At 42.2% G+C, this 24,850-nt stretch overlaps 1 protein-coding gene across 3 annotated transcripts; it reads right to left on the bottom strand.

Moving 5' to 3' along the window:
• Nucleotides 1–1,365: 1,365 nt before the first annotated feature.
• On the bottom strand, nucleotides 1,366–10,860 carry LOC120306762 (cytochrome P450 2J2-like). Of its 3 annotated transcripts, XM_039340566.1 has the most exons (8): nucleotides 10,703–10,860; nucleotides 9,211–9,359; nucleotides 8,942–9,097; nucleotides 8,205–8,381; nucleotides 6,501–6,642; nucleotides 3,260–3,447; nucleotides 2,155–2,296; nucleotides 1,366–1,634 (listed from the first exon to the last, which is right to left on the bottom strand). In XM_039340566.1, exons 2-8 carry the CDS (start codon nucleotides 9,250–9,252, stop codon nucleotides 1,450–1,452), a joined length of 1,032 nt encoding a protein of 343 aa, XP_039196500.1. In that variant the 5' UTR covers nucleotides 9,253–9,359; nucleotides 10,703–10,860; the 3' UTR covers nucleotides 1,366–1,449. The 3 variants fall into 3 exon arrangements, with proteins under 3 accessions (XP_039196500.1, XP_039196501.1, XP_039196502.1); XM_039340567.1 differs by lacking the exon at nucleotides 8,942–9,097; XM_039340568.1 differs by lacking the exon at nucleotides 10,703–10,860 and having other exon boundaries at nucleotides 8,942–9,102; nucleotides 9,211–9,351.
• Nucleotides 10,861–24,850: the final 13,990 nt, after the last annotated feature.

The following is a 24,850-nucleotide window of genomic DNA, read 5'->3' as shown; positions in this document are numbered from 1 at the left end:
GAGGGGATAGCAGGGGCTCCAGTCTGAAGTAATAGCTTGACCTCCTCCACTTCCATGGCCTCCAGCTTGGTCGCCTTCACCGAAATATGGAGGCCCTGTACACCCACCATCGCCCCACAGGCCCTGCTACCACCGAAGGAGAAGACCAGAAACAGGAAAAGTGTTGGTGGAAGCCATGAAGATGCTGACTGGCTATGCAGAGCACCACTCGAGGTAGCGGCTGTGCTAATGAGAGGGGCGGACTATGGCAGCGACTTAAGAAATTATTTTTCACCTGGCCTCAGGAGATGGGTTTTCATGTTATCCCGCCTTGCCAGAAAATAGGAAAAATACCTTTGAAGGTTAGGTGAACCTGATGATGATTAATATTCTCAATTTGCACAATCAGGAGTGTGTGTGTGTGTGTGGGGGGGGTGTTCTGCCATGGATCAACCGGTTCTCCAAACTCAAAAAAATTTAGGTACCAGTTCTCTCAAACCGGTGTGAACTGGCTGAATCCCATCTCTGACCTTAGAGATCAAATAAAATGTACAGTGTACAGTCACCATGGGCCTTGCTCCTTAGCGGTTGTTGGTGTCTACTGCCTTGTGACTCACTACATTATTCCTTATGGGAAAAATTTCATTTGTATTCATCATTTTTGGTACTGATTGCACCTCCTGGAACCAATTAACGATGAATACTGAGGTACCACTGTATTATAATTAAAGGAGAAGAGACACATTAATACAGAATGAAGCAAAGTAAACCAACTTTGGAATGGAACCTGCTGTTAGAAAATCTGTTTTATTGTACAGAAATGGTGGCAGAGGATTATTATATAGTCATACAGATGGGTAGCAGAGCATGGTGACATAGCCATACAGATCAAATAAAATGTACAGTGTACAGTCACCATGGCCCTTGCTTCTTAATGGGTTCAACTGTCACAGGAAACTCTCCTCAGAACAAGTAGAAGAAGAGATTGGATCTAGTCTAGGTTCAGCCCTAAGAATGGGATGACAAATACATTGGTTGCCTTGTGGATGTTCTGCACTGGGATCTAGATGGGTGGCATGCCCTTTTTCTTGTTTTGTTCATTCTGTCAGCAGCTTTTTATTACCTTCAAGCATGGTATCCTTTGAGGACATCTATGACGTTTGCTCTGGCTGGAGAATATGAAGTCCATAGAGAAATTTATTAAAAATGAAAAAAGATACTAAGACTTAACAGATAGTAATATGTTGCATTGGCATCCAAAGGGGTAAAAAAGATAAAAGATAACAAGCATACAGCTGTTTGTTTGACCAGGTTAGGCATGTTGTGTGAACCCAGCAATATATTGAACACGTTCCAGTGTTGAGTAAATAGAAGCAAAACATAATATTAAGTGAATAGGTATATAGGAAACGTTTATTATAGTGAATAGCTACTCCATAATTACTTTTATGCTTTTTATATTGTTTATGTTTAAAACTTTGTGGGAATAGCACAAAATTTGTAAGGGTGTGGATGCAATGTCACTTTTACAACAGGAGCTTCATTGAGTTCTTTCACTCCTTCAGGCAACTGGAAACTGAAGGCCCTCAACAGGCTGATCAGAAAGATGAAGATCTCAGTTCTTGCCAGCTGCTGTCCCAAACATGCACGTTGACCTGTAGATCAGACAAAGCATGCATAAAGGGAATAATAATCTGTTCTCTAGTTTATAAGTACATCATCAAGGAAATCTTAAAAGATTTGTAGCATCCCGAAAAGGTTTCCATGTTGACCTGGCAATACTGTGGTAGGGGAAATTCTTCAGTCATTAAAATGGCAGAGTTAATGAATCTAGGAGCAAAACTTTGTGGCCTGAATCCATTGATAACAAGCTACAATTTGGCTTGGATTTTGGATTTAGTTAATAATTATTCCCAAAACACCAGAGACAATTGTGCAAACTTGTACATGTCTTATAAAACTCTACTGATTAGAATGTAATTATTACTAGTATTTCTTTGTCATTGAAACCCTGTAGCCTAAGGAGAATTTCATATTCCCACAGTTTTGAAACTAGAAGGAATTCAGATTCCTGGATTTTCTGTTCAGACCATGATAATTTCAGAATCCGTGATTTTAGTGGTCCTGGTGGCGGGAAACTATAACTTATAAATTGCTTTGGGCTCAAGGACGTACCTATTCCAAATGGCAGGAACTCTTCCCATTCAATGAACTTCCCATCCTTATCTAAAAAGTGATTTGGGTTAAATTCTTCAGGTGTCTCCCATTGTTCAGGGTCAAGAAGAACAGAGCGCAGGTCTGGGATAATAATGCTCCCCTGTAAAAAACAATAGGATTAAATAGAACAGTTTCATAAGGAAATGGGCAAAAAAATTCAAACAATATTGATGAAACATTTGGTTTTAACTTGCCTTTATGCACCCCTATTTGTTCATTTCCAAAGCAGATTGTGAGAGCAGTGGCTTCTCCTTTCTCCCCCACTTCCATTAAAATTGTAAGGACCCACCCCACTTTGCATCTTAAGAAGACAGAACTCTTGGAATAATTCTTCCAACAGGAATCCTTTATTAAGAGAAAATAGTTGCAGGCATTCTAGACAGGACTTGGGGTCCAAGCTCTCCCATTCAAGGTTTTAAGGGGTTTACCAGTAGCCTCACCCAATCACCCCCTTACATCCAGCGACAGTCTCAGGCATTACATTCCCACCCCCTTTTTCCTTACTGCCGGCTGGATGGAGACCTCAGAGAAAACTACATGAAAGGTAATAGCCCCCTTTGTTATGATTAGGCCTTTTTTGTGCTATCCACATTCAGTCTCTTTGAAGTATACTGAAGGAAGTGAGAGCCATAAAGCCCCTTTGTTCACCCCCTTCCCTTCATTGTATGACAGAATCCAGAGAAGGCAGAAATGGGGTTTTCTATAATTGATAACTAGAGATGAAATATAATTGGATTCTGACAAAAATAGACAGCTGTCCTTATCAGTCCAAATTACCCCAATAAATACACAAAGAAACATGGTGACACATGACTTCAGTTCTGAACTTAATATTATCATCTTCTTACAATAAATAGAAAATGTTTAGGGTTCTGGCTTTAAAATCTGGCAGCTGTTAAATTTAAACACATCATCCATTCCCCACAAAAGTTTGCTATTCTTCCCAATTCAGTTTTGCATGACTACTTCGGCAATTCCTGAACAGAGAGCTTCTGTCAAAGTCCATATTCTGCTTTTACTTCCATAATGGATTACTGGAATACAGCTTGACCATGTTTCTCACCTTTGGAATAAGGTAACCCTTCATCTTCACATCCTTTGTGCTTTGCCTGGGAACCCCAAAAAGCAAGACATATTTTACACGCTGCATTTCATGAATCACAGCATTGGTGTAAGGCAGCTTCTTCCGATCCTGATAGGAAATTGACCCTGAGAAGCCAAACACATCTTCAATCTCCTTCTTGACTTTCTCTAGAAAAATGATAGAAATAGAAAGTTCATTTTCAATATTGTGTTTCCTTTATTTGTTTCCAAATTTTAATAGAACTTTAGGACCTGGAATAGCATTTAGGGAAGGCATGTCAAACTATTAGGCAACGTATTGGGCCGATTTTGCCTGCAATGGGTGGGCGTGACTTCCACGTGACGCATCCGGCCCGCGAGCCAGCAGTTTGACACCCCTGATTTAGGGCATTAATTGTAATCATTTAATAGAATCATATGTCTGGGAGGGACTTTGGAAGTCTTATAGTCCAAACCCTGCTCAAAGCAGGAGCTTTATATCCCATTCAAAACCTCTAATCATGGAGCACCCACAGCTTCCAGAGGTAAGACATTCCACTGATTAAGTTGTTCTTTCTGACAGGAATTTTTTCCTTACTTTGAGGTTGAACTTCTACATATTATGTCTTGTCCCTCTGATGCTCTAGAGAATTTCTCAATCCTCCCTTCTTCGTAACAGCCTCTCATGTGCTGTAAGAGAATTATTATGCCCCTCAATACTTCCTTTCGGTAGGCTAGGCATATCCAGCTCTCTCAACCATTTGTCCTATGATTTAGCCCCCAGACCATTTATAATTTTTGTTGCTCTTCTCTGCACACTTTCCAGGACCTCAACATCTTTTTGTATAATGGTGATCAGAACTGGATGTGGTATTTATTTATTATTTATTTATTTATTAATAAAATTTATATGCCACCCAATCCCTAGGGACTCAGGGCCGCGTACAAAATTAAAACAATAAATATAACAATAAAACAGTAAAATAAATGCATTCATACAGCATGTCCCAATCGTATCCGGCCCCCCCCCGCGGACATCAGTCCCAGGCCTGCCGGAACAGGAGAGTTTTAATGGCTTTCTTAAAGGCTGGCAAGGTGGGAGTAGTTCGAATCTCGGGGGGAAGTTGATTCCATCAGGTCAGAGCCACCACAGAAAAGGCCCTTCCGCGAGGGCCCGCCAGCCGACATTGTCTGGCTGATGGGACCTGAAGGAGGCCCAGTCTGTGGGACCTCACTGGTCTCTGGGAACTATGCGGCAGTATGCAGTCCTGTAAGTAACCTGGTCCTAAGCCATGAAGGGCTTTAAAGGTGATAACCAACACCTTGAATTGTGTCCGGAGACCCACAGGAAGCCAGTAAAGCTCATGGAGGATAGGTGACACGTGGGTGTACCTTGGTGCACCCACAATCGCTCTCGTGGCTGCATTCTGAACCAACTGCAGCCTCCGAACGCTCTTCAAGGGTATTCTAAGTGTGTTCTCACCATGGCAATATAAGGTAAGACTATCATGTCAGCTGCCACCTTATGCTTGCTTGTGCCTGGCTGCCATGTGATGACAGTCTGCCATGAATGCTGGGGAGGTTGGTTCGGAGAGGAAATGCTTGGGGGAAAATGAAAGTAACAACTGTATCTTCCCGAGATGCTGCCTCAAGGTCACCTGACTGGGAAAAGAAGGCAGCTTCATACCAACCTGGGCTGGAACTGATCACTCTGAAAACATCTCACATGAACCTGGTTGGCCATGGGGAATCATGGGAGGCAGGTAATGGAGGGAAAAGTTGAACTAAGGGATTTTGGTAAAGATTCTCAGTTCTGACTACGCATTATGGCAATGTACTTGACATCTAATAAAGCTATACCTTTCTCAGGAAATGGAGCCAAGGATCATTTCTATTTAGAGGTTTAAATGGTGGCAGATCTGAAAAATCACTTCTTCTTGTCTTGATGCTATTGCCTCTGTTGATGTAATGCCTGTGCCGACATTTTGTAACAATAAAAGACTTTTAGGAAAATCAATGCCTGGAAGTTCTTTGAAGTGTTTCATTAGCCGGAACCATAACACTAGGATTGCTTGATTGTTTTGTCAGCTGCAGTACATTTCTGCCTCATACTTAAGTAATGGTCCAGTCGGACACCTAGATCCCTCTCAGTTACTGTCACATCACTTGGGTCACAAAGGAAGGAGATGCAAAATTGAATATCATGGGAAAATTGATGGTGTTGGATGAAGATATTTCATGAAGATGTTAAAAAGGAGTGGAGAGTACGGAGCCCTGAGGCACACCAAAAAGGAATAGCCATGGGCTGGACCTCTCACTCGCTATCACCAAAAATTGGAACTGGCCTTGAAGAAAAGAGCTCAACGATGCAGCTGCCTTCTCTGGCCTTGAGGCAGCATCTTGGGAAGATAAAGCAGTTACTTTCATTTCCCCCCAAGCATTCTCCCACCCAAACATCCTCCCCAGCATTCATGACAGAGTGTCATCGCATGGTAGCGAGGCACAAGCAAGAGTAACGTGGCAGCTGACATGATAGTCCTACTTTAGATTGCTGTGGTGAGACCACGTTGAATTGTCCGGCCCCTATTTTTCCAGCAGGCCCAAAGGAAACCCTAGCTGATGGTATCAAAAGGTACCAAGAGTCAAGAGGAGCAAAGATGGATGTACCAACCCCATCCTGCTCCCCACAAACCTCATCTACAAGTATAGCTAATGCTATTTCTGTCCCATAACCAGACCTGAAGCCTGATTGAAAGGGGTCCAGATAATCTGTTTCATCTGAAGCCGCAGTACAACCACTTTCCCCCCACAATGCTAACATCCTTTCTATTCATGGTAGGGAGCCCCACATTGTACATCACCTTACATCCGTCCTCTTGATTATTTTTCTATATTCATTATCCTACTGTAATTTGGTCTTCTATATGCAATTTAAGATGAAAACAAGTAACATATCTAAAAACTTTGGTAAATTTCTGCATTTAAAGTGTGTTAAATGTTTCAGATTTGTACTGATTTCCAGTTTTTAGTTCCTCATTCAATATTTTATTGAGGATTCAAAGAAGAATTTCTGTATGTACATTCTTGGCTTTCCTTTAAACGTACTAACTTCATGCTTCTTTTTATAGGGTCAAGAATCTACAAAGCATAAATTCAGTTCAATCATTCAGTATTTCAAATAATTTCTCTGTGTTTTAAAACTTGAGAGTGACCATCGTTCCACCCACCCATGTCTGTCTCACCTTGGATGTGAGGATGATTGGTCAAGAAGAGCAGTACCCACGTCAGAGTAGCCAAGATCGAGTCTATCCCAGCAAAAAAAAAATCCAAAATGCACTGAACCAGGTTCTCTTCACTGTAGGTTGAATCGGGGTCATTCATGCTCTGAAGTTTAAAATAGAAAATGAAAATTACAATAAATTCTATGCAACCCAATTACAATTTAGTGAATAAATAATTAAAAAATGCATGTCACCCCAGTCCTTCTCTTCATTAAAATAAATATACCCAGTTCCTGCAACTGTTCTTTATATGTTTTAGTCTCCAGTTCCCTAATCATCTTTGTTGCTGTTTTCTGTACTTTTTCTAGGGTCTCAACATCTTTTAGCATCATGGTGACCAAACCTGGATGTAGTATTCCAAATGTGGTCTCAGCAGTGCAGTAGAAAGCAGCACTAATACTTCACATGCTCTTTGACACCAAGTACCACATTGCTATCAAGTACCATATCATCTACTTTTTTTCCATCCACAATGGTTCAATGTTGTTCTTTTTATTCAACATGAATACTGCAACCAGAAATTTACAATTATAACACAAATGCTACTATGATATCAGTAAAGTGAGTGAAAAATGAACCATCCTTGAACCATTTGTACAGAGGTAGAAAATCTGCCTAAATCGTTGAGGTATAGAGGCTAATATTAAGAAGGGTGTATATGTTGAATGTAGTGACCAGGCCAATGGTACACTCAAGACTGTTGGAATATAATAGTAAATGTAGTGACTGAGTTCAAATCAATAAAAGTTGCTTTTAAAAAATCATTCTGGGTCTTTCTCTGAAAACATTGGGGAAGAGGACCTATTTTCCTTGTCTCAAACTGTTTTACATTTTTACTTATTGTCAAGGCTGTGAAAGTATCTGTACTTTTCCAATCATTTCATGGAAAGTATTCATTTAAGTATGAATTAATCAAAAGTCCCTGCTAATTCTTTTCCTTCTTAGTGGAACTTCTTTAGAAAAAAGGGGGAATGGTATGATACTAAAGAGGTACAATAGAGCTCTTATTTAGAAGCATCTGGGATTTAAGTGGGAGGAGATCACCCCGCCCAGAAAGATTTAGGGAATATTAAAAGGCAGAATATATTTCCCCAAAGGATCTTAAAAGCAGAAACGAAGGCCCAGTTTTTCTTAATAGCCCCCAGTAGGAACTCAGGAAACCACCTTTTAGAAATGCAGATGTGGTAATCCTATTCAGAAAGGTTGGAACCATGAAGCTAGAAGCTGATGAGATTAGAAAGACAAAGACCCTAAAAGCTGCATACCCCACCATCATCAGAATACCAGAAAGGCACACTGAAGCTCAGGTCAAAGGTTATGCCCACAGGAACAAGAAGCAACCTCAAAAGCCCAAGAACGTATTAAAAATCCACCACTCCCAGCTACATGTGGTCAGCTGCTCCAGAGCCTCATGTCTTGTGGTTCTGCTCTTCAATAAACTACAACCTTCTTTCTAAAGCCATCTCCATTTTGTTTATTCCCAGCTCGGACTGGACCCTGATGGAGATTTTTCTTTCAACATTTAGGTTGGATTAAATTCAGAATGGGAGCTGAATAAAAAAAAAATACCTCTAAGGAAAACAAAACTAGTAGCTCCTCTTGTTTACTTATAGTGAGGAATGTAATAATTCCTTGCCCATATATTGAAGTACAATAAACCCATACCTTCTCCATCTGAAGAAGATAGTAATCAATGAAGTCCTGTGGCTCATGCAGAGCATGAAATTCCTTGTGTTTCTCTATTTCCTGCTTTGCAAAGGAAAGGATAAGCTCCCTAGAAGCCAGGGCTTTCTGATGAGGGCCTGGGAGGTAGTTCATTAATTGTGGGAATTGATGATAAATCTAATAAAAACAGAAGATGTGATGTTATCTATTTATATCCTACCAGAGTTACAGAAAATTCTCAACACTCTCAACTTACAATGTGAGATATTTATTGTATTTATGTGTTTAAAAATAAAAGATACAGTATTACAATTAAAAAGGCAGAAGATACAAGTCAGAGTTAAAGTAACATAGGTTAGTAGGTTTCCCCTGACTAGTCATGTTTGACTCTGGGGGTGGTTTTCATCTCTATAACCTAGCCAGGACAGCCAAAATTGTCAAAAGAAGCTTTCACAGTCATGTGGCTGGCATGACTATATGCTGAGGTGCATGGTACACTGTTACCTTCCCACTGAAGTGGTACCTATTTATCTACTTGTATTTGCCTGCTTTCAGACTGCTAGGCAGGCAGGAACTGATGAAGGAATGGGAGCTCACCCCATCACACAGTACTCAGGTCTCAACATTTTAACAAATGTTCTACTGGCTATACAGAGCATATAAGTAGCTGCTCCAGATAGGAGGTTCAAACTCTTGGTTTGGGAAGCTTTGTCTATTTAATAGAAAACATGACTTACCAAGTGGAAAATGTTACCAGTGAAATTAAAAACAAAATCAAGGGCTTGAATTAATTTCTGGAAGTTTTCATCTTCAGGAGCAAATGGATGTCCAAAACTCAAAGCACATGTGATATTAGAAACTGCATTTAGTACAGGAAATGAAGGGTCAAATGGCTGTTCTGCGAATGAAGATATTTTATAATGATTTTTTAAGGAACATGAGTTCTAAGTGGATGAAGGAAGACAACTTGGGACTTGAGCCATTATGATAACCCCAAATTGCATACCTTTTGTTTGTCTAAAGATCTCCACCAACGTCTGAGCTGCATCTTCTATTTGATGCTCAACACTTTTCTTCCCCAGGCCCAATTTCCGCAGAGAAGTGATGGCAATGTGTCTCTGCTATTTCCAGGTGTGGCCATTGAAAGAAGAATTCCTGTGGGCATCAGCAGACAATGATAAATGATTCCTGATAACATTCATGTTAACAAAAAAAAACAACAGTTAGGGCTAGTTGTTGCCAAATACCTCTCTGGATTTCTGGAGAGAATACCAAATAAGTGAAAAATTCTAAATGCTTAAATTTAGAATTCACTATAAATTTGGATTCTTCTTAAATTAATCACATATCAGTTAGAAAATGTTATGATGTTGTTGATAGTCTATATAAATTGAATAATGGCATAAGAATTGTAGCAAGTGAACGTATTAATTTTAGAATATCGATATCTAAATTATTCACCATTATAGCATATCTACAAGAGCAATTCAGAAATAAACCTTCATTTGGTTATCAATGACAGACACTCGTAGATACAGAACTTTTATTATATACATTAGAAAACTACAACATTACATTATTTTTTGACATGATCGCCATTCAAATTAGGCACTTGTCAAAACGTCTTACAAGATTTGAAATGAAGAGGTGGCAGTCACTCAACACCAAATCTGGGTTCTGCTTTGGACTTTCTCACGCATTATACCGAGGAAGGAGAACAATTTCTTAACAGAATTATGACCGGCAATGAGACCTGGGTGTCGTACTTGAACCACAAAAGCAAACAGCAATCAATGGTGTGGTGTCATACTCACTCACCAAGGAAACCCCAAAAAGCTCAGCAAACATGGTCAGAAAGGCTATGGCAACAGTATTCTGGGATGCCAAAAGAGCACATCTAGTGAAGTTCATGGAGCGTGGGTTGACCATCAGTTCAGACGTCTACGAAAACTCAGATGAGCCATCCATAACAAGCACCAGGGCATGCTGACTTCCGGTGTGGTGTTGGTTCATGACAATGCTTGTCCGCACACCGCTAGATGTACCCAAGAACTTTTGAAGCAGTTTCGTTGGGATGTTTTTGATCACCCCTCCCCATAGCCCAGATTTGGCGCCGAGTGACTATTACTAAGAAATTTCAAACCTTGTAAGATGTTATGACGTGGCTCAATTTGACTGGCAATTATGTCGAAAAAGTATGTAATATTGTAAGTTTTCTAATGTGTATAATAAAAGTTCTGTATCTGTGAGTGTCTGTCATTGATAACCAAATTAAGGTTTATTTCCAAATTGCCCTCATATATCTATCTATTATCATCAATCACTGTATCACTGTCTCTGTATTCTTTCTCTATCTATCTATCTATCTATCTATCTATCTATCTATCTATCTATCTATCTATCTATCTATCTGGCACCAGGAGCCAGACAATTTTTCCATGCACTGACATAACTGTGTGATGCTTATTTACGTACAATTTCTTACTACTTGCACTTACCCCTCTCTTTCCCTAAAGCAGCCAATAAAGGATCATCTGGTCGGTCAGAAAATTCTTCTGGGAAGCTGGTCATTCCTTCTTTCACAGTTTTCAACCCAGACAGCAATATTAGAAGGTGATGTCCAATGGTCAAAGTGGATATATTTCCATATCGCTTTACATGCTACGAAATGAATCAATGCTGAGCAATGTTATAACCAAATGAAATAGATTATTTACAGTTAATATGCCACCTACAGACATTCTTTCCTAAATTCTTACTTTGTTTCCCTGAAAGTTAGACCCAGCCTGATAGTAAGCCCTAGCTTGAGTTTTGGGGGTGGGCCTAATATAAGCTATACACCAAAACTAAGCCTTACTTTTGGGGTGAAGCGCACACGTAAAAATCAAGCTAGAGCGGGGGTGGGTGGGGTGAATGTGCCCCATGCTCCTGAACCTGCTTACCTTACTGGTAAAACCACCACAACCAGGGGTCCCACATCCTGACACCTGTTGCACTGGTACTTGACTTCTGCGGCCGCTAACTGCCACTTGTGGCCAGATGCCATGTGGTACATTTTGCTGTTGCTGCTCCTCCCAGCAGGATGCTGCATGGAGCTTCAGGCTGCTTGTGCACTTCAGGCCGCTTCCGCTGCTTGCACAGTGCTTTGGCCTGCTTCTGCTATTTGTGTAGTGCTTCAGGCTGCTTCCACTGCCTGGCTGCAGTGGTCCTAAGGCAGGGGTGTCAAACTGCTGGCCCACAGGCGGGATGCATCACCAGGAAACAGCATCCACCCCATTGCTGGCAATGGAGAAAAAGCTCCGATACATCGCGCAACGTCACATGATGTCGCGAGTTTGACATATCTGTCCTAAGGTAAGACATTCTCCAAAATTAAGACCTAGTGCCTCTTTTGGAGGCAAAAAAAAAAAAAGACTGGGATTTAATTTTGGGGAAATACGGTAATTCTAAGACATATGGAAGTTCAATCAATTTATTACAGCCAAAGGCCAACACCTAAATTAAACATTCAAATAAAACAAAACTAAACAGAACCATCACAAGAGGACATAGCAATATATTGCTAATTAAAGGGAGGAGGTGTGGGTGGTGCTGGTTGCTGAAGGCAACCGTTTGAAAACCGCGTCTTGGAATCTTGATCTATGACTTCTCTTGTGATTTCTTGTTTGTTTTTCATCGTGCTCTTTTGGACTTAAGTTTGCTGTATTTGACAGGTTTGTCTACGATATTAAAAGGCATTTTTGTTTTTATTTGTAAGTCTCCGGCCTATTGTAGTAGCAGGGGTTTTGTCCTTGTGAAGTTAACAAGGACGGCAATCGGCTGGAACAGAACAGCTGTTGCACAGAATCTATCCACCTGCGCCATGGTCACTGCCTGCTCATACTTAAGCAGCCACTGGATATAAATACTTTCTTAATGACCAGGACACCTATCAATTAATGGGGAGGATATGGTTTTTCCGAATAGCTCTGTAGAAGGAACATCGAAGGAGTATGTGTCCAATGGTCTCCACCTCTCCCGAGCCACAGGAGCAGAGTCTTTCAGACAGTGGTGTCTCTTTATACTTGCTGTATAGGACGGCCAATGGAAATGCATGGCACCATGCAAACAAGAATGCTTTCCAGTGGTTTACTGACTCCACCTGACTAAGATACCTGGCAGGTGTAACCATGTATCTAATAGAGTCTGGAGCCAGAAAGAGCAGAGCTATACCTAAGTCCGCTTGCCTTTCGATGTCCTCTACCCTTTGACGCAAGGTTTGTTTTGCTTGGTCATAGTCCAATTTGAGAATTGAGGCTGATGAGAAGCCTAGTTTGGCAAGGTTGGACTCGACTGCCTTGATCCATGAAGAAGAGAATTTATCTTGTAGAATTAATGGAGCAAGGCCTTGCAGAAAGCAATTAAACCTTAGCCAGATGTTTAAGGAAGCTATACAGATTCTTGCTTCGACTTTTATCAATCCTGTCTCCAGGCGCAGATGTGCATTTGGGACAGCGCGGCATCTGGAGAATTGTTCTGATAAATTTGGATTGAACTCTTTCCAGTGGTGTAAAACCCGAAGCTAAGGGTCCGAGCAAGGTCCCGTAGAGAAGCTATGCTAACGACTTGGCCGGAAAGAGCTTAATTGCAGCTGGAACATAGTGTCCTCCCTTTGTACAGAAAAAATTAAGAATGGCATTTGCTGATTGTTGGCCAGAGGCAGCCGCATATTCTCCATGGGCTTTTTGTGAGCCAGTGGCATGGATGACCATCCCTAGGTACTTAAAGGTGGTTACCTGCTCTATTTTGTGGCTATTTAAATACCATGAGTACCGTTTTGGCCTTTTTGCAAAAGCCATAACCTTTGTTTTCTCATAATTTATGTCCAGTTTATTATATTTGCAATACTGGACAAGGGCTCTCAAGACTCTTTTAAGGCCAAATGGAGTCCTGTAGAGAATCACAGTGTCATCTTCATAGAGCAGCAGAGCAATGCTTCGGTCACCTATTTTTGGGGGGGTGGTAATTTGGATTATTTAACCATTTTATCGTATCGTTTATGTAAAATTGAAGAGCAAGGGGGCCAAAATGCACCCCTGTTTAACCCCCTTTTGAGTTTCAACTGACCTCGAGAAAGACCTTGCATATTACACCTCACCTTGAGGGATGTTTTGGTATGTAAGGCACGTAACAGATGGAGGAGTCTGTGATCAATTGAGGCAGCTTCCAGCTTCTCCCATAGCTTAGTCCTTGTAACCATGTCAAAAGCTGCCTTAAGATCCATAAAGGCAACATATAATGATACAGGTCTATCTGATACATATTTTTCAATCAAATGATGAAGAACTAGGAACTGATCTATGGTGCCTCTCCCTTTTCTAAACCCAGCTTGTTCTTCGGCAATCAGTTCTCAAGATCCAGCTACTCCTTTAATTTATCTTGAAGATGTTTGGCATAGAGTTTGCTGATTATATTTAGCAGACTTATTGGTCTGTAGTTAGCAAGGTTGTCTCTCTTTCCCTTTTTATAAACTGGGACCACAATTGCCAAGCTCCAATCCTCTGGAACATGGCCTGTGGAGTCAATATAGGTGAATAGCGCTGCCAGGATGGGTATCCACCACTCCATATTATTATTTGGTAATTCAGCCAAAATGAAGTCAGCTCCTGGAGCGTTCCTGATCCCGAGTTGGCCAATGAGGGATTTAATTTCAAACTCAATAATACTCAATAATAATAATAATACTCAAACTCAGTAATACTCTCTCACACAGTGTTCCTTCAAAGTTATTTCTGAACGCTAAAATTAAGGTAGCTTACATTGCTTAAACATTTGGTGAAGGATAACATGCCAGAAGTGGAAAGGTAGTTCAATGAAACTTTATAAGAAACAATATCAAGGTCTTCCTATAATATGTGTATATCCCTTTATGCATGTTAAGTGATTGCAGAAAAACCTGTTATATTGCTTCATTCGCCAACCACCTACATATCTAAAACAGATGCTACTCTTCAGAATTCAGAACCAGAAAATTTTTGAAATCATTATAGAACTGCGGAATTAGAAGGGGCCATTTAGGCTATCAAGTTCCACCTATTGTTCACTGCAGGAATATAAAATAAAGCATCTTCAACAAAGGAATTTCTAGTCCCATTTGAGCAGAGTGAAGGGGAAACCACCTCTCTCTGGTGGATTTATTCCAATTATTAAAGGTTTCTTAGTAAGATTGAATTAGAATTTGCCTTCTCAAAATTCAACCCCATTATTTCACACCCTGCCCCATAAAATGTTAGTGAGCAGGCCATGGCTTGAATATTTTGGCATGATGTGGAAAATAACTCTTCAAGTGCCATCACTATTGTTATGTATTCATGTGAATTACTTGGAAACTGTTGGAAACGGTCAAACGGCTGCGTCTGTTTAAACTCCAGACTGTCTGTCTACATACTTGTTAGCTTGTGTTTAAACAAGAAATACTGCTTTAATTCTGTTGGCCGCCGCCTAGCAGTGATCTGTATAAATAGAGGTTAAGTGGCAGTTAGTGCTGTTTCTGTGTTAACTTAATAAATGAGTTGTTGTTTGCACCTGCTGCCTTGTCAATGTCTCACCGATCCCGAAACATAACAGTGGTGACAAAGATGGGATGTGCTGCTAAGGGAGAAAGAGCCAGAAGTCACTAGGGGTGAGACCAGGCCTCAGCATCCTGAAAGGAACCATGATCCTCCTCCCCCTCTACCTGCCAGCAAGCAATGCTGGAAGCCCACATCCTGAGGGACCCTTCCCTAGGACCAACACAGAAGCCTTAGCAGCACAAGGCATTGAGAGGTCAGAAACAACTCACCATGACCAAGCTTGGAAAACTGTCAGAGTTCGACGTGTCGCATTCAGAGAGGTGGAGTTCATACATTTCTTGAGTCAAGAACTATCTGAGAGCTAACCAAGTTAGTGAAGATGGCTTAAAGGCCGCAACGCTGCTGTGCCTGTGTGGCCAGGCGATGTTCGATATAGCCAAAAACTTAGTCGCTCCAGCTACGCTTGAGTCGGTCGCCTACTCCGAGCTCAAGAAAATACTCAAGGAACACTTCGAGCTGAAGCTCTCTGTTATTGCCTGGAGACACGTCTTTGAACAAAGGGAGCAGCAACCAGGAGAGTCTGCTGCCGAGTTCATAGCCACCCTACGAAAGGCGTCCCAGCTCTGCAATTTCACAGACCTCGAAGAGAGACTGAGAGACCATTTAGTGTGTGGATTGAGAAATAGGGACCTTCAGCAAAAGTTGTTCGCGAAGGAGACCTTGTCATTCCAAGATGCCCTGAAGGAAATTATGGCCAAAGCCACCGGGGGAGCCGTCAAAGCTTTATGGCCCCCCAAGAACACTCCCAGCCCAGAAACTATCCACCATGAAGACGCTGAAAGAGTCAAGGACCTTGACATGGACAATGAGATCAACTGGCTGCAGAAGCCACCAGAAAGAGCCCAGCGGCCATTTGACAAGGCAGTTCCCTTCACTCGATGTGCAGGCTGCGCAGGCCGACATAGACGCTCAGAGTGCAGGTTCCGCACAGCAATATGCCGGGCATGCGGCAAACAAGGCCACATCACCACTGTCTATAAAGGTCACCAGAGGGAAGTTCCACAAGAAGAGTTCCCCAGGGCAACACAGAGTTGGCTACTGCTCCAGCAGAAGGAGCATGTTTAGAACAGATGCCCATTGCCCCCTTAAGGAAAAGCTGAGACTCAAAGTCAAGCTTCAAGGAGTTCCATGCAACATGTAACTAGATACTGAGTCAGCCCTATTTATAATTTCCCAAGGAACCTTTAACCACATTTGCAGTCGCAGTGGCAAACGAGTTAAACTCAAGCCATCGAATCTCCTGCTAACGGATTTCCAAAACTCCCACATACCGGTTAAAGGAGAAGTTACACTCAAAGTTCAGGTCAAAGAGTTTGAGGGTTCCCTGAACGTCTTGGTAGTTGAGGGTCAATGCACAAGCCTCATCGGGCTAGATTGGTTTGATGCCTTGGGCATCCAGGTGACTGGCATAAACAACGCAAGCAGCAGACCTGTCAGCAGTTTGCCAGGAGTTTGCTGATGTTTTCAGCCCTAACTTAAGGGAGTATAAGGGACCTCCAATCGCCCTCCACCTTGATCCTACCGTAACCCCAATAAGGATCAAGCCTTGTAGAGTGCCTTTTGCCCTCAAATCAAGAATCGATGCAGAGCTGGACAAGCTGGTGCAACAAGGCGTGTTGCAGCCAGTAGATAGCAGTTGGTGGGAAACCCCCATTGTTATGCCACTTAAGGCCAACAGTGAGGTGTGCATATGCACAGATTATAAGTGCACTATTAATAGAGCGCTACAATAACATTCATATCCGGTGCCTGTAGTCAGCCACATTTTGGCATTGCTACAGGGAGGTTGCATATTCACCAAATTGGATTTGGCTCAAGCCTACCAGCAACTGCCAGTGGATGATGCCATGGCAGAAGCTCAGATTATACTTACCCACAGGGGAGCTTTCAGGGTAAGACACCTACAATTCGGGGTCAGTGTAGTCCTAGGGGTTTTTCACAGCATAATGGAGCACACACTCAAAAATATTCCAGGAGTATGTCCTTATTTCAATGATGTCCTCATAGCTGGGGAGTCAGTAGAAATATTGGCAGAACAGCTCAAAGTCATTTTCCAGCATTTCTGCGAAGCCGGGCTGAAACTGAAGAGGGAAAAGTGCAAAATAGGGGTAGCTTCGACCGAATTTCTCGGTTTCCGCATAGATGCTGCAGGCATTCACCCTGCTGAGTCCAATCTCAAAGCAATTCAGCAGGTCCCCAGTCCTAAGTCAAGGGGAGAGCTTTAGCCTTTCTTAGGCCTACTCAATTTTTATCATGCCATTCTTCCACACAAGGCCACAGTGGCAGAGCCATTACACAGGCTCTTGGACAAAAAGGCACAGTGGCAGTGGATGAGAGTCCACGAGAAAATTTTCTCAGCAGTCTAATTCACAAATCGGGCAGGGAAATGGGCCACACGGATGGCCTTAGCAGGCTGCCCCTGCCACAGTTAGAGCCAGACCCGACTCCGGCTGCTCGCATCCTGGCTTTGCGAGCAGCCAGAGCTGCAGCCAGGATTTGCCAGAGTCTCCCCTTAACGCAGGCGCTGTGGCTGCTGAGACAGCATTGGACAAGATGCTGAGTCATGTGTTGAACTGGGTGCTCACAGGATGGCTGGACATTAGTCCGGAGCCTAACTTTCAGAGCTTCAGTAGGAGGAAGGATAAGCTGTCAGCTCACCGAGTTTGAAGACAGCAGTGATTTGACTGCCGAGAAACTTGGACTGGGACTTGAGGCATTTCAGGCCTGGATTGCTTGCAAATGTAGCAACTGTGTACTTGGACCTCAATATCTTTATCCAACCCTGGCCACCACAGGTAGCTTCTCGTGAGTGCCTTCATCCGGACTATACCCAGATATCCCTCATGCAGAGACTCTAGTACCCTGGGCCTCAAGGAGTTCAGGACTATGACCCGACTCCCCCAGTCCACCGCTGGGAAACCACACAACTCCCATGGTCAAGAATCTACATTGATTTTGCAGGACTTTTTCAGGGACAGCTATTCCTCATTGTGGTGGACAGTCACTCTAAGTGGTTAGAGGTCGCACCTGTTCCAACTATGACTACTGCCAGGACCATCCAGGAACTGCGCAGGATCTTTGCCATGCACGGGTTAACCGATATGATAGTCTCAGACAATGGGGCTCAATTTACCGCTGCAGAATTCCAGTCCTTTTTGAGGGCTAATATGATCAGGCACACCACTTCGGCCCCCTTTCACCCGGCCTCAAACAGCCAAGTGGAATGCATGGTCCGGACGGCCAAATAATCCTTAAAGAGGATCGTAACCGTTAACTGGTAGCATAGGTTGGCAGACCTTTTACTCTGCCAATGCATGACTCCCTGCACTTCCACAGGCAGAAATCCAGCAGAATTAAGATGGGGCCATCATTTAATCACTAAGTTGGATCGTCTCCATCCAGATCGAGTTGCCTCGAAATCAGCACAGCCAAAGCCACCACAGAGCTTGCAAGTTGGCAACTCAGTGTGGGTACAAAACTATGATCAAGAGGCACTGTGGGTGGTAGCTGTGGTTGGTAAGGTGTCAGGGCCACTTTCTTACGAAGTAGTCCTGGAAGACGGTCGAGTACTACGAAGGCACATCGACCAACTGTGCAGGAGGCTAGCGTACCAGGCACCAGCTCATGACTCTCGTGAAAGTCAAATTCAGGGGCAGCATGACAGCAGCCGTGCATCAGAGTCTTTGAGTGCAGGTGAGACTCCCAGAAGAGGGGATGGGCACTAGCGGAAGGCGAGTTGGCCCCAAACACAGAGACTGCACCCACTGAGCAACTCTGGCAGACAGCTCCGATTTCCAGCCCGGTGGAAACTGTTCCACCAATGGATACTGGCTCGGATCTACCCTGACAGACCAGCCACAGAGACTCAGGTCTACCTGCAGCAAATGGGTCCCAAAGTCCCAGTCTACCCAGCCTGGCAGGCAAGCTAGTAGACCAGGGGCCTCCAATGGTGTCGAGGCGGTCAGAATGGTTGAGAAGGTCACTAAAATATTTACAGGACTATGTTCAATACTTGTCATTACGAAGTATCTAGGGCAAAGGAGTGATGTATTGATGTTAATTACTTGGAAACTGTTGGAAATGGTCAAATGGCTGCATCTGTTTAAATTCCAGACTGTCTGTCTACATACTTGTTAGCTGTGTTTAAGCAGGAAATACTGCTTTAATTCTATTGGCCGCCGCCTAGTGGTGATCTGTATAAATAGAGGTTAAGAGGCAGTGCTGCTTCTGTGTTAGCTTAATAAACGAGTTGTCGTTTGCACCTGCTGCTTCATCAATGCCTCACCGATCCCGAAACATAACATCATTTGATTAAATTTCTCATCATGCAAGAATATTTTACTAGGCTAATATATTTTTCTGTAATAATGGTACAAAGTAAACCATCGAGAATTATTTTGCATAATACTACTTATTTAGAATGAAATACCTTAGGGATATAATCTTCATGAAACCAAATCCCATAAGCACCTAAGGTCCCAAAGAGAGGTAGAGCCAAAGGACCGGGAGGCAAATGTCTTCGGGACCAGAGTTGTCTCAAGAAGAGGAGAATCACCAGAGCAAGCAGCAAAACAAATATTGCCACCGCCATCATTGTCCTGCTGGTTCTTTTTCTTTGATGTTCTCTAGTTGATCAGGAGTTGACTGTTTCCTTTTATCTTAAGTTTTTTGCTTTTCTTTCTTCCTCCATTGATGGGAAAAGAATAGTAATATGTCTTTTAATGCTGTGCATGATTAGTGTTTGTACTTTGTCAACAACATATTACCACAATAATTTACATTAATTAGGTCACCTCTGACTACATGCCATTTAATTAACAGAGAAAGAGAATTTTTTTTAAAAAAAAATCAAGGACTGTGTAATCCAATTTGTTCCTAGCATGATATTATGCCAGAATTTATTTGCCTGTAAACAAGAACTGGTGGGATCATAAAAGAGAGAAAGTCATAGAAAATGATAAAGTTAAACTGCTCTGGAACTTCACAATTCAAACAGACAAGTACCTGCAACCTAACACCCCAGACTTAACAATTGTCGATAAGAAAGACAAAAAGTCTGGATAGTGGATGTGGCAGTGCCTGGAGACAGCAGAATAGATAAGAAAGAACTGGAGAAGATAACAAAATACAAAGACCTACAAATAGAAATAGAAACACTGTGGCAAAAGCAAGCAAGGGTAGTACCAATAGTCATAGGCTCCTTGGGTGCAATCCCCAAACAACTGGAGCACCACTTGAACACCATTGGCATTGACAAGTTCGCCATTAGTCAATTGCAAAGGGCTGCCTTATTAGGAACTGCTTCTATCCTGCGACAATATCTGTAATACCATCAAACATCCACATCTGCCTATCCCAGGTCCTTGGTAAGGATTTGATAGGTAGACAATGTCAAATCCAGTCTGAACATGTGGCTGACTGTGTGATGATCAATAATAAAGTTGGGACCTTGGAGGTCATCTAGTCCAACCCCCTGCTCAGGCAGAAAACTCTATACCATTTTGGACAAATGGCTGTCCAGTCTCTTCTTAAAAACTTCTAGTGTTGGAGCATTCACCACTTCTGGAGGCAGGTTGTTCCACTGGTTAATTGTTCTCACTGTCAGGAAGTTTCTCCTTAGTTCTAGGTTGCTTCTCTCCTTGATTAGTTTCCATCTGTTGCTTCTTGTCCTGCCTTCAGGCACTTTGGAGAAAAGCTTGACTTCCTCTTCTTTGTGGCAGTCCCTGAGATATTGGAACACTGCTATCACATCCCCCCTTGTCCTTCTCTTTATTAAACTAGACATACGCAATTCCAGCAGCCGTTCCTTACATGTTTTAGCCTCCAGTCCCCTAATTATCTTTGTTGCTCTTCTCTGCATTCTTTCTAGAGTCTCAACATCTTTTTTTACATCGTGATGACCAAAACTGGATGCAGTATTCCAAGTGTGGCCTTACCAAAACATTGTAAAGTGGTATTAATACTTCACATGATCTTGATTCTATCCCTCTGTTAATGCAGCCTAGCACTGTGTTGGTTTTTTTGGCAGCTGCAGCACACAGCTGGCTCATATTTAAGTGATTGTCCAATAGGACTCCAAGGTCCCTCTCACAGTTACTGCTATTGAGCAAGGTATCCCTATATTATACCTGTACATTTGGTTTTTCTTGCCCAAATGTAGAACCTTACCTTTTTCACCACTGAATTTCATTTTGTTAGATAGCGCCCAGTGTTCAAGTCTGTCCAGATCCTCCTGTATCTTAAGCCTGTCTTCTGGAGTATTGGCTATTCCTTCCAGCTTGGTGTTGTCTGCAAATTTGATGATTTCCCCATCTATCCCCTCTTCCAAATCGTTGATGAAGATGTTGAAGAGCACTGGACCCAGAACACAGACCTGGGGCACCCCACTATACACTCCCCTCCATATAGATGAGGTTCCATTGAGGACCGCATGCTGAGTATGGCCGGTCAGCCAGCTATGAATCCATTATTTGGACTATTGTAATAAACTCTGCAGCAACTCCAGCTGGCCAACTTTGAAGCATCATTAAACCCAATAGAGGTCGGGTCCCTCGAGTAACAACTATTCATACTTTATGCTATTGTGTTTTGGGTTATGGCCCAACATTTTATTATCATTTTTATTCCTTGCCACCAAATTATTAATTACCTTCATGTGTTTCAATCTGGGCACAAACTGAAAGTTAAATTTGTTTAAAAACTATTTTATCATTGGTCATTGAGATAGAAAAAAGAGCGAGGCGGGCAGAGGGAATTGAAGCTCTGGTTCCCATGCCCAGTTTTGGACTGCTGTGGGTCCCAAAAGACCGAAAGTCACCCTGTAGAAGTGACGGACCAAAAGGGAACCCTTGCAGATTGCAGGAAGGTGACCCGCTTGATCCAAGGAGCACTCCGAAACAGCAGGAGAAAGACTGGCTGCATCTACGTAGCCAGTCAGAAGCTGCTGACTGCAGGGAGGAAAAGCAGATTAATACAAGCATAGCAACACTATGGACTGGGGTGAAAGTATTTTCCTTTTCTTGTTGATAAATATACATCAATATGATAAATCTTCAGAGACAATGGAAACTAATTGAATAGAGAAAAATACAGATGGTGAGAGTCAGAAAGAGATAACATTAAGGAAGTAAGATAACCATATAGGCAAAAATAGCTGGGTCTGAGAAAGGAAGAGGAAAGTCATAAAATAGATAAATAGTTTTTTTAAGGAAATGGCTAGCCAGGAAGTATAGGAAAGTAGGAAACCAGGCCAAATAAGATAAGAAGAGAATGATGAATTGAAATGATGAATTGAATTGAAAAGCAGGAAAAGAACTTATTGTTTAATGGGGACATAAATATATCTGAGTTTAAAATAACCATAAGAAAATATTTTTTCTTATTCTTATTGTATATGTGAATATGATTTAGTATGTTATCAGGAAATGTGTATAGGCGGACGGAAAGAGTGTAACCTCATACTACCACAGCAAATGGGGAAAGAGGAGGGCTGTAGCGGCCGGTGATAGGGATGAATAAAAGAAGGAGATATTTTGGGTTAAAACTTTGGAGAGAACCAACCTTTGAAAGCTTCTCTCTCCGCTTATTGCAATAAACGAAACAAAAGGCCTTCACTGTGTCTTGGCTGGTTATTGGTCAGGCGAGCTTGCCTCTGGTCACAAAAGGAAAATAGCCAGGAGCACATAACAGCCTTGGGGGCTCGTCCGGGATTTGCATCCATTCCATCTTTGGCAGCCGGGGATATTCGAAAGGGGAGTGCGCACCTGGGTAAGTTTTTCCCAGCCCTAAAGGTCGGATTGCCCCTGCTCAAACAAGGAGGAATTGGAGATCCCGAGATGAAAGCCAGGACCCAGTGAAAACCTAAGGGAAAGTCGGCCGACCTAAGGAAGGACTTCAACTCAGCCTGACAGGTAAGATACCAGAGGGGTATCTGTATATCAGAGAGGTGTTAATGGGCAATAAGAGTTTGAAGAGGAGGGACACCTCCCCAGCCAGTGTGCCGGCCAATAAGGAAGAAGAGGAAAGGTATTTACATTCTGGAATGAACCCCCTTAGGGAGATGGGAATCCCTTAGGGAGAATGTTGAAGTGTTTTAAGTCAATGCTTTAAACAAGGCATTTGAACAAAGGAAGGGATGATACATTACAGTATATATTTGGCCTAAGTACATGTTTGGCCAGCCAACAAATTAAATTGGGCTTCTCAGCTTGGCTGAGAGCGATGGGGAATGGATAGGCAGTGGTTAAAGTCTATCAGAAACACTCCTTGCATTTCTCCACTGCCTGGAGAACAAGCTACAAGTGCCCTAAAAGAGTAAAAGTGGAGATTTAAAGTGGAAATGATGTTTAAGTGTCTCTGTGTTTGGGGATTGTATTGACTCATTTCTAAAAACCTGGGGGAGGGGAGGGAGAGACCCTCTAACAGTAATATACAAAACAACAAGGTCTTATTCCAAAAGGAAAATTGGGAGATGGAACTCATTGGCTTTGAAAAAGTTCCTTGAAAATAAGAATGATTGTTTTGCCTGGGGTGAAGCATTTGGAATTTTTTGTGTCTGTGTAAAAAGCAAGAAAGGGTGAAGAAGGGTAGTTTCTTAGTAATTAGAAGGACAATGGAAGGTATTAAAAGAATGGAAATAATCAGATGGAAGAGAGGGAAAGAGAGAGAGAGAAAAAGAAAGGAGCTGGGGGTAAGTTTTATGCCTGGCCAGGATGAAAGGCGAGAACTCTGATCTGCTATTTTGTGTGAAAGAGTTAAGTAGAAAGCTATGTATTTCTTGAGGTTCCTATAGTTTGGAAGGTAACAAGAGAGGAGAAAACTTCTCTCCAAAAGGGGGGGGGATTGTCTCCCCTAACAGCTTTTGAAATCAGGCAATCTAGGAAAGAATTGCCTAAACTAATAGAAGATCCTATTGAAGTAGGAAAACAGGTTAGAAATTTTTTTAGGACCAATGGAAAGCATGGGAAGGTATTAGGGTACAAATGCAGAAATTAGACAGATGGAAAACTAAAACAATAGAAGATTTATTAGCGGTAAAAGAGGCTCAGAAAGTATATGCAAGTGAGAAGAGGAGAGAGATAAACGTAAGATAAGATAAAATTCATGGCTCAATTATTGCAAACAGGCCAGTAAAGAGGATGGGGAAGAGTAATCAGGAAATCAGTTAGGCAGGCTGGGGGTGAGGACAGCCAGTTGGCACCAGGGGATATAAATCTCTAGGAGAAAAATTTTCCCCAGTCCTTAAATAAATAAATAAATGTGCCTTTTGTAAGGAGGAAGGACACTGGGAAAATGAGTATGGTACCTTAAGAGGAAGGAGGGGGAAGAACTAGCAAATTTGGTGAATTTTGAGGAGTAGGGGTGTCAGGGGACTAATCTGTTTTCTGGTTCAGCTTTTTAGGAACCCCTGATAAACCTTAAAGGTTGGATCCCTGGAGGAGGAAAGGGTGTACTTGATGGATTCTGGACCACCAGATTTACCCTGAACTTTTACCTCCAGGAATGCAAATTGGGAAAGGGAAGATTAAGGATCAGGGAATTATGGACATGTAGTAGAAACAACAATATTTAAATCAGCTATGGTCCAGACAGTAGTAAAAGGACCTGAACTTTGTATTGGTTAAATGGAGCTGCAATTTGGCCAGGAGATACTTAATTGGTAAATTGGGGGTTGTTATTATGGGGAATGAAAGAGAAATAATTGTAAATATTATGACCTTGAGTGAGGAAGCTCAAGGAAAAGTGGACCCTCTTATATGGGCCCAAGAGGGCAATAGAAGAGGGGTACACATGGATCCTTTAAAGGTGACTTTAAAGAACCCTGGTGAAGTAATTCACCAGATACAGTATAACATTACATTGGAAGGAAGAATGGGTTTAAAGCCCATGGTGGAAGGGCTATTGAAGGGGGGTGAAATTTTTGAGCAATCCTTTTAAACATGTTTAGTTTGTTACTTTTTTAACCCAAGAATTTCTGCCTTGGAAAAGTAAGAGAGATACAAAAAAAAAAAAAAGAAGAAGAAGAAGAAGAAGAAG

This window comes from Crotalus tigris, unplaced genomic scaffold (assembly GCF_016545835.1).
Source record: "Crotalus tigris isolate CLP2741 ecotype Arizona unplaced genomic scaffold, ASM1654583v1 scf7180000017752.986373038:1224578, whole genome shotgun sequence".
NCBI lineage: Eukaryota > Metazoa > Chordata > Lepidosauria > Squamata > Viperidae > Crotalus > Crotalus tigris.
The sequence above is the reverse complement of the archived record's forward strand: the minus strand, read 5'-3'. Positions and strand labels throughout refer to the sequence as shown.

Excerpts from the sequence above, each read along its gene's own strand:
- LOC120306762 (XM_039340566.1), bottom strand. The coding sequence starts at position 9,252 with ATGCAGCTCAGACGTTGGTGGAGATCTTTAGACAAACAAAAG. Across the intron at positions 9,098-9,210 it reads GATCTTTAGACAAACAAAAG|CCATTTGACCCTTCATTTCC; the intron begins GTATGCAATTTG and ends TTCGCAGAACAG. Across the intron at positions 3,448-6,500 it reads CAATCATCCTCACATCCAAG|AGAAAGTCAAGAAGGAGATT; the intron begins GTGAGACAGACA and ends TCATTTTTCTAG.